The sequence below is a fragment of the Populus trichocarpa genome, chromosome 2 (genome assembly GCF_000002775.5).
Source record: "Populus trichocarpa isolate Nisqually-1 chromosome 2, P.trichocarpa_v4.1, whole genome shotgun sequence".
Taxonomy (NCBI): Eukaryota; Viridiplantae; Streptophyta; class Magnoliopsida; order Malpighiales; family Salicaceae; genus Populus; species Populus trichocarpa.
In genome coordinates, this window is record NC_037286.2 from 23,590,278 (window position 1) to 23,601,054 (window position 10,777).

Here is a 10,777-nt window from a genome sequence, read left to right on the forward strand (position 1 = left end):
TTTTTAGAATTGTTGTATCAATCCTTTTAAAATGCATGCAAAGTTAAGTGTATGCATTCATTTTAGTTTGTGCTATTAAATAAGGTATACAAATTTAGCACTAATAATGAATACTTAAACTAAATTTTTATTTTGCTTCTTTCTTGGACTTCCATCATAATTGTTAATATGTCCTTCGTATAAAATATGTTTAAAGTTTATTTTTAACTAAACATATTATTAGTTTAGTTTTCATATTATTGTTATCATCAAAATATATAAAAACATAAATGTATGATCTAAATATTAATAAACTCGAGTTTTTGACCGGACCAGCTAAGGTTTTTCCTTCTTCTACTCAGATAACCTAAGCCCCAAATCAGTTAGATCATGAGTTGACTTGCGAAGTCAATTTAGATTTTACAACTATAATTTTTGCTAGCATCGTTACATTAACAAATATAAGCTGCAATATATCAACCAAAATTCTTCTTTTTTTTACCCTGGCAATCCAAGCCTCAAATCCTCAAATCAATTAGATTCCAAGTTGATATGAGAAGCCCGTCTAAATTTTACAACTATGATTTTTTTGCGAACATCATTACAATAAAAAATATGCCATATTAGGAGGATTATATGAAAATGTGTAACCAGTCAAGATTTATTCAAGGCAACCCCCACTTCCAAGAACAAGATGATCTCTCTTTGTTTGTATCACTTTCAAATCATTCATGGCTATTAGCTATATCTCGTTGAAGCATTTGAAGAACGTATCTTGAACACTTATCCAAGAGGTAATTCAAGATCAATTCTTTTATATCATTATCCACTATACCTCCTAGTCTTGAATATTGCCACTTCCTAGCAAATTTCCAAGAATTTTTTTCCCATTGGGCATAAGCTTTGGACATTTGGAGTTAATTGATCATCTACGTAATTCTTAAAAATCAAAATTTGAAGCATGTTGAATCCTGGTTTAAAGAGCTTATCATCAACACAACTCTCAAAAACAAAAATAAAAGATTTACCCAACTTGTACAAGTATTTTCACAATTTAGATAAAATATAAATTCAATTGACTTCAAATTGACATGACAAACCTATATAAATTGATGATTAATCGAATGATCAGTTATGCTATCTCATGTTAGTCGTGTCCATGAAATTTCCATGGCAAAACGAGATGTTGATCATATTTGAGAGTCTTGTTATAAGCTTGTGTTTGAATATCTTATGAAAGAAAAGTCTTGTTATAAGCTTGTGTTTGAATATCTTTTGACTGCATATGTAGGCGTTAATTCTCATAGCATCTTCCATCGCCATGAAGTGGTGGCATCAAGACTCTAACATACAAAATTCAAGTTGTTTTTTACAAAAGTAGATTAGCCCATAATATCTTCCCATAATCCCAGGTTCCCGGGACACTAAACCAGAAGGAACTACAGTAGTTTAGGCTCCCGGGACGGGTAAAGAAGTCTCAAGGACTTTAAACAGGGATCTTGCCCTTCCTCTGAAGCTGCAAGATCCAGTTTCAGTAAATATTATGTCACAAGCTATGCCTGTAGCTTCCCTTCGAGATATGATGAAGTATCACAAGATATATAGAGGGTAAACAGTGATTGTGCAACGTGATCTTTGAATGATAGAAGAAGCCTGCATAGCTTCACAAGGATGCAGTTGTTATATAGTAATGCATGCAAAAACATGTAGTATTTCCTGATTAACTAGTGGTTTGATTCTTCTTTGTCGGCTTCTGGTTTATCTGCAGGTATTCTCCATACAAGTAAGAAGCAAAACCCCATAGACACATGGCCAAGGCCATGCCCTTTCCAGCATGAAAGACCTCTTGCAAGAAAATCATAGCAAATGCCTGTTGGACTGGAACAAGAAGAGATTAACTAGTTATTTCCTGATTAACTAGTGGTTTGATTCTTCTTTGTCGGCTTCTGGCTTATCTGGTATTCTCCGTACAAGTAAGAAGCAAAACCCCATAGACATATGGCCAAGGCCATGCCCTTTCTACCATGAAAGACCTCTTGCAAGAAAATCACAGCAAATGCCTGTTGGACTGGAACCAGAAGAGATGACACAAGCCCTCCAATGGTGATGTGGAGCTAAGGATCACCCTGGAATTCCTATAACTAACAACTGCAATACAATTGCTGATATTAATAGTATAGCACAGTACTTTGTTTCCCCAAGACCAAATTCTGCTGCCTCTTTGGATATATCCTCAGCAAAACGCAACTTCATTAGAATTATTCTGAACGATGCAACATTAATGATTCAAATAAACCACAAAAGTTCACATAGATGATGACGTTTGCTATGAGATTTGCTGAGAAATAGTAATTTGGGCGAGCAATCAATAGGCATAACCCTATCCTGAAACCTTGAAGATTCCAAGCTTCACTGGAGAACTGATTTATAAGAGAAGTCTGTGCCAACTTTTACAAGTTGGAAATCTCTATTTCAGACTTTGTTACATGGAAATTGGGAAGTACTTCAATTTTCTTTCAATGCAAGTGCTGCATAATAAGAAAATTATCAAGACTATCTATCACCTACCTGAAAGTCCTTGTTGATAATCATGGGGAAAGAGCAAAATAGAGGAGCAAACATTGATACAATGAACTGAACTTGCAGGACAAGGTCAAAAGTCATGGCCTTGCCAGCCTTCAAGAAAGTAAACTCCAATGCAGGCAGGCATTAGAAACCCATGAAGAGCTGCACCACCAATATTCATGAAGAAACCCATAATATATTTCCTTTAGACTCCCCACTTGGTCTATATATCTCCGTTCATGTGAAATCCAAGAACAATAGACCCAAAGGTCATCAAAATCACTGCGTTTATTCAGTAATGTGTGAAGCCACTGAGCTAAAGAATAAATAATCCAAGAAAATTCCACCATCAGATTACCATTAATGTAAGGAATTCCTGCTTTTTTTTAGAAGATCTTCTAGTTGTACTTGGTCAATACATGTTTTCTTTGTTTCTACTATCTCCGGCGGTCTCCGGAAATGCTATTATTACTTGTGATTTAGATTAGTGTCATAAGTTTTATTGTCATCAAACTTTTGCCTTTCACTTTTGCTTGTCTGTAAAGGAATTTGATTTCATTCAAAACACAATCTAATAATTTTGTAGAGATAAATAAGACAAGCACGTCGCAAACTGATCAACGGCCATTGAAGTAGACAAAACACTGACTAGCACCACCAGCTTTTACTTGCATTCGGCTTGAAAGACGAGTGGCATGTAAAAGAAGGAAGGAAGTTGTGGACGAGGGTCACAAAGGAGCCTTAAGTATGGGCCTATGGCCTGTAAACAACCGATAGGCACCTGCCATTTTCATTGTGGAAAAAGCTCGTCGGTTTACTTGAGCTATCGAAAGAATTCCAGTTCGGCCTCTAGTAAGCTCAAATCTCCTAGTTAGAAACATGGCGATGGTTGTTCCTGCATGTAGGAATGTCCATACATTTTAATTTTAACATAATATGTTCAATGAAGGAAGAAAGTTAACAAAATTTTAATAAATTAAAAAGGAGTTGAATTCTTTTTTCTTTTTCTCTTTTCTTTTTGGTTTGGTAATAACCTAACATTGTATAAATATAGGAATTATACGACTCATTTTCAAGAACATATCTCAAATAAAAAAAAATAAAAATTCTATCTTTACTTAAAAAACATTCTTGAGAAGGCCTGATTGTATTAGACCTTATGCAGTTGGGAACGTTTAGCAAGTTTACTATTTGCCCATTAATGGAGGTGGTGGTACTATTTGTCAGAAATCCATAAATGTGGGTCACCATCTTAGTTCACCTTATCACGTATCAGTATGGATTGGAGTAGTGATATTTTAAAAGATTTTCAATGTGTGATTCTTTTACTTTTATTTTGTATAATTTAATTTTTTTGAATCCAAATTAAAACTCAATATTTTTTTTTTGTTTGAGGGATGAATAAATTAAAAGATAGAGGACTGAAGTGAAAAAAATATGTAAAATAGGTAGTGATTTTGAAATTTGTCTTAAAAGTTCATTTTCATCCTCCATCCTTTTTTGTTTTTAGATAACCGGTATCTTTAATTTTTAAAAATTCAACTTTGATATTAAACTTTATTTTTTTTATTTTTCAGTTTTTTTTTATAGGAGAAGAGAGGGACTCATTCGATTCCAACATAGAGAGAAAAAATTGTTGCTTGTGACGATTCCAGCCACTGAAATGATTGATTTTAGTGTCAAATAATTTCATATAAAGAGAGGAGTTTGAATTAAGTGTTTTGTTTAATCTTGAAAATACTTAAAAAATAGATCTGAGTTCGAAAAGATTTTTAGATTCAGGTTGATTTCATGTTTTGAGGTGTTTTTTAGTTCATGGATTGTTTAACAAGGTTCATAGAGTATTTTCTAGGTGTTTTGGGTAAAAAAAATAAAATGAGTTGAAAATGAGTTTTTAGGTGGAAAAAACATGAACGTCGGTTTTTCAGCTACCACAATGGATGAAATCTAGGAATCCAGATGACACATCGTTTGCTTTTTTTCAAAAAAAATTGTTTGCCCCATTAACCTAAAAAAATAAAGGCTCCGCGCGGGTCATTTCTTGATGGGCCAGGCCCAATAACGTCTAACCTCATTCTTTTTTTTTATTATTTTTTTTAATTAAGATTTTTTTATATAATTTTTAATTTTATGTTTTATTAATACCTTATCTCTGTGATTTTTTTGGCTTATTTATCATTTTTTAAATGACAATAATTTTTTAATTATATTGAGTGTATTTAATTTTTCAGGAGATTAGTATGATTCATCTGTGATTTTTTTTATATATATTTTTTATATAGATTAAATTTACTTTTAAAAATTTATTTATTTTTTATTTTTTTATAATATTTTTAATATGTACAACCTTGCATAATATTTTTTTTCTTTTTATTTTATTCAATAAATCATGTGTATTAGTCGATTTTTGTTACAAATTGATTTTAATAAACAAAATCAGTAAACACAACAAGGTAAATGATCTGTTTTGTAATATTAAATATTTTGATTTACACTTATCTTTCAATTTTTCTAGTGTTTTTTTATCTTTAATTTTTTTTTTATTAAATTATTCTGATTTTATGATATAAAATGCACAATAGACATGTAATCTGGATATATCTCATGTCCAGGCCACAGATTTCACGTGTTAGCCTAGCTTTGTCTGAGATAATTATTTTTTATTTGTTGTTCTTGCTCTATTTTTTATTTTATTATTAAATTAATTAAGATTTAATCCAATTATTAAAAAAAAATTTATTTCTTTAAAAACATAATTTTTTTTTAAAAAAAATTTGGATTAAAAAACCTTTTGGCCCCGCCCACAGCATCTCGCAGGCCACCAATCTCGTTATTGCTAATTCAACTGTGAAAGCTGAGGCAATTACTTTAGCTTCAGCTTGTGAAGAAACGAATTGATTAAAAGATCTTTTATTTAAAACCACATCATAGGAAAAACCAATTCTATTAGTTTTGATCTATTGCGGTATCGCCGCTGTCATTGATAGAGTGCACAAGTATTTTTATAACATGAATTAATTATAAGAAATATAAAGTTATTTTATTTTATTATTTATTAAAAGTAGAATAATTCTTTTTTTTTACTTATATATAGTCTTCTTGTATTTAGATTAAACTTATTCATTTTAAGTATTTGATTGCATTTATAATATTAATGAAACGCTAACTTTCTCCTTTTTTATTTTTGTATTTCTCTTTATTTCTTTGTCTTTGGATTTTTAATATGGTATCAGAATCAGGTTTTATGGGACGAGACTTAATATTAAACACAACTTTCACGGATCCAACTTTTTTTCTATGGCCCCTCAAGCTCCGTTTGAGATTATGGATACACTTTTATGTCAATTCATACGCATTCGTAAGTTCACAAAACTACTAGATTTTGTCTATTTTGATTAGTCTTCATCTTTTACTTTCTTTTGAGTTTCTATTCATTGTCTCTCTGAAACTTCTTCATATAAAGAGGCAATTCTTAATTCTTTTTAATAGCAAATTATGGATGAAAAACTTTCTACTTTATATAAAACAGATACTTGAGATTTGATTCTTTTATCTATAACCATAATGTCAAGCATCATCTAATATATAACTTATAGCTATAAAAAGCTAAATATCCTTTTAAAAAACGAGATATATATACCTTGATCTAAGTACATTGTATACTAAAACATATAAATAATATTTCTTCCATAAAATTTATTATACTATAGTCAACAAGAAATAACCTTTGTTTTATCTTGAAGCACAAATCCACTAGAATCGCCAAGCAGTCCTAGAAAAAAAAAACCTTAGTTTTGTGGAGAAGACATTTATGACTAGGGAAATAATATATATATATATATATATATATGGAAGTCGTTATGGAGGGGGCTAGCCGGCTAGCCACACCTTCCAGTTGAATAAATACGTGTAGGACAACACAAGCTGTAGCCGTGATGTCAAGCCCATCATTGAAAAGATACTGTGTTCGGTGGCATAAGATACATGACCTCTTAGCCACCCTTTTTTTTCTAAATAAACGATATATTTTATAGACAGTTATGATTTTTCAAATTCACATGTATAAAAAAATAAAATAAATTTATCTATATAATAATTTCGAAGTAAATGACATATATTCTAACATAAAAATATATATATATATATATATATAAAAACATATCTTTTCTATTACTATTATCTTTATTTATTTTTCGAAAACAGTAATTTATAGCTACAAGCTATGACTAGCTAGTGTTGTAGTGTACAGGTAGGAAACTACTTCCTTTCGTATATACTTTTGAACCTTTTAAATTACAATTGTTTCAATACATGTATCTATACGGATAATTTTAGATACATAATAGAATAACAACATTATTAATATTTATACATACACTTAATAACCAATGAAGTGTTGGTCTAACGATTAAGACACTGTTATATCTCTGTAAGGATAAGAACACAAATTCGATCCTCAGAAAACGTATTTATTGGGAGGGACAGTCACGGACCTAGCTCGAACGGGACTAGTCTCACCTATTAAAAGGGTGTGAGGATAGCCAGGTAAGAACAAAAAAAATACATGCACTTAGAAAATACATGTATTTATACTAATCTATGAATAATTGTAGATACATAATAGGACAACAATATTATTAATACTTATACATGCACTTTGAAGAGCTAAATAGAGATATTAAATTTAGACTTTAACAATATATAGATAGCATTTACTTAATGTTTCTAAATAAATAAAAAAAGATAGGGAAGAGATTTTTTTTTGAACTTCAAAAACATATTTGTTTTATTTATATTTTAAATCAAACATGTTTTTATCTTTTATATATCTATATTTTCTATTCTTGTACAATAACCAAACAAAATGGATTACTTATAAGCAAATTTAAGCAAAAAGATACCAGACTTTTGTGATAATCGGCCAGTCTTTTCCATTTATAATTAATTGATAGAACAATGTGCTTTAAATGGCAGTCGTCTTGCTTTAAGTTGCTTCCAAATAAAAAGAACTACAATGATGGGCTGTGTGCATGAACAAGTCACTAGCGTGTGGAGAAGTCGATAAATGATAACTCGCACACACAGCTTTTCGCTTTTTTCATAGTTCTTGTAGACAGCTGAGGGAAGCGGCCATATTTCTCATACGTGTGTTGTGTGTATAAATATGGACTCATCAACGCAAGCTTGATCAGCAAATACGTACAAGGGCTTGCTAGCTAGCAATGAATTGCAGAATTCTAGCTACAATGGATTTTTGTCTCCCTTGTTTCCTTGCATTTCTCCTCATGGGAGGGGTGCTTGCAAGGAGAAATGGAGGCGATGCTAGCTTTGATCAGAATTATGATATCACTTGGGGATATGATCATGTCAAATCCCTTGATGAAGGAAGACAGATTCAGCTCTCGTTAGATCATTCTTCTGGTCTCCTTTCTTCTCCTAGCTCCTTGAAAGCTACTAGCAGTAAAATATTTATCATCAAAATACGAAACCATATCATTTCTTGACTCCTGTTTCCACATATATATACAAGCTTTACCTAGCTGAGAATTATTTTTTTTACTGTAAAATTCTCGTTTTTCTAATATGATTAATTATTTTCCTCTTATTTTAAGGCTTAATTATTTCTCATAAATATATATATATATATACACACACAACTCCATCTCGTTTTCATAAATGAGGAATATGTAAAGGAGCGACTTTGCTTGATACTTTATGGAGGCTTCAGATTCATGGCTATCCTTGCATGAACATGGAAACAATTCATCAAAATAAGAGGCTTAAATCCGAACTGAATACTAATATTTATTTCCTACCGTTTAATATATATATATATATATATGTGTGTGTGTGTGTGTGTGTGTGTGTGATTAATTTATACAAATTGTTACAAAAATTACTAACTTGTATAATTTCATTTTTATTTAACAATCTATATATGATTTTTTTTATCATGTATTTAATTTGATTTGTTGTGGGGATGGATAGGTTCTGGATTTGGTTCCAAGCTAGGATTTGGTTCAGGATTCATTAACATGAGGATAAAGCTACCAGGAAAGGATTCTGCAGGAGTTGTCACGGCATTCTATGTCAGTACATACACTCAATAATTTTATCAATTTTCTTATCATATACCCTTCATTACAGTAATGATGATCATATCAAGGATGTATAATTTAATAATCTATAATTAATGGTCGTTCTGATTTCACTGTCAGCTAACTTCACACAGTAACAATCACGATGAGCTCGACTTTGAGTTCCTGGGCAACAGGGAAGAGAAGCCTATCACACTACAGACAAATGTGTTTGCAAATGGTCGAGGGAATAGAGAGCAAAGGATGCATCTTTGGTTCGACCCAGCTGCTGACTTCCACTCTTACAAAATCTTGTGGAACCAATATCAGATTGTGTAAGAGTACTGGGATCTCATGATTAGTTTCTAATCCGTATGATTAACATCTCTGGTTCCAAATATATAGCGATATATTTTACTGATATATGTGCATATATCAGATTTTATGTGGATGATACTCCCATAAGAGTGTTCAAGAACCACACGAATATTGGAGTCAGCTACCCTTCACAGCCAATGCAAATAGAGGCAAGCTTGTGGAATGGAGAAAGCTGGGCAACAGACGGAGGCCATACAAAGATTAATTGGAGCCATGCACCATTTCAAGCTCATTTCCAAGGATTTGACATTAATGGCTGCTCAGATCATCAACGACAACCAAACGTTCAGCCATGTTATTCGACCAGCTACTGGTGGAATACCCGAAAGTACTGGACACTGGACTCTGCCCGACAAAGGGCATATGAGAATGTCAGGAAGAAGTATTTGACTTATGACTATTGTTCTGATAGGCCCAGGTACCCTACACCTCCCCCAGAGTGCCCTCAATAAGAGCACAACGTTTGGTGACGATTAATTTGTCATATTTATGTGTAAGCTGTAAAAAAAATAAAGAAATTTAAATCCTGAATATGTAAGGAGACTTCAATTGAAGTTCTCTCATATATTGTATAATTTCAATTATCAATTTCTTGGCAGATACTCTATGTGATTTATTACATATATATAAATTACTTTTTTTTATTGTGATGTTATCCGACGAAGTGCATAATGTGTATAGAAAATAGAGTTTTCGGGCTCTAAAGTTATAGTCTTTTGAAAAGTATGTGATTCAATAGTCTCATAAAAAAATAACACAATAATTATTTATATAAAAGTTAAAACTAATCTAATCAAAAAAATCCAAAGCCAAGTGAAAAAATTAATAACTAAAATCTAAAACTAACCGTGCTTAATTTGAAATTCTTTCCGATCTTACCGGCTAGAATTATTTGACAAAATTTGAACCCAATTCAACAATTGAATATAAAGTTATGATTGTTTTTTACATAATCATTATGCATAGCACACACACAAACAAACTTGTGTATATCCTTTTGAGTTAATGAAAGGTTGTGATTGGTTCATGTAATAACTTATATGTTTGTACATATTGCATCCTTTCTACTTGTCTTGCATCCTTACCAACTAGAATCATTTGATAAAATTTGAACCTGATTTAACGGTAGCATATAAAGTTATAATTGTTTTTGGCAAAACCATTATGCATGGTGCACACACAAACTAACTTGTGTGTATCCTTCTGAGTTAATGAAATGTTGGGATTGGTTCATGTAATAACCTATGTGTTTGTACATGTTGTGTTCTTTCTACTTGTGTGCTCCGCTTGTTTTGTAACATAGGAGAGTGTGGAGGAAATCTATTGGTGAGGGAAAATTAATACTTAGCTTCTAGACAAATACGAATGGATCAATAGAAGGAAGACTAAGTCTAGCAGGGGGTTGGGTTGCCGTACATATAGAGGCTATAAAAGTTTGACGAGAAAAATCCGATCATGTGACAATTGGTATCATAATGGGCATAGCACACAAGATAGGCATTGTGTATTCCTTTTATTAAGAGTTGATACAAGGTTGAGAGTTTTCCTATAATATGTTGTATTTGAGTTTGTGCATTATGTTGTTCATATTCATTTATGTATTTTGCTTGTTTATAATATTGAAAAAGTATAGAATTTTTTTTTAAGTTTATGGGATAAACTAGTTGTAAATAAATACGAGTGAATTGATGAGGGAAATGGCTGAACCTAGTGGGACAAGACTGTCGTATAAGGGCTGAAACTTTTGAAGAAAAAATCGACTGAAACTTTTGAAGAAA

General features: G+C 31.6%; 1 protein-coding gene across 1 annotated transcript; it reads left to right on the forward strand.

The window, feature by feature from the left end:
* Positions 1 to 7,704: 7,704 nt before the first annotated feature.
* On the forward strand, positions 7,705 to 9,643 carry LOC7471153 (xyloglucan endotransglucosylase/hydrolase protein 2). The gene is made up of 4 exons (XM_002301756.4): positions 7,705 to 7,965; positions 8,533 to 8,633; positions 8,763 to 8,956; positions 9,061 to 9,643. Exons 1-4 carry the CDS (start codon positions 7,767 to 7,769, stop codon positions 9,449 to 9,451), a joined length of 885 nt encoding a protein of 294 aa, XP_002301792.4. The 5' UTR covers positions 7,705 to 7,766; the 3' UTR covers positions 9,452 to 9,643.
* The last annotated feature ends 1,134 nt before the right edge of the window (positions 9,644 to 10,777 follow it).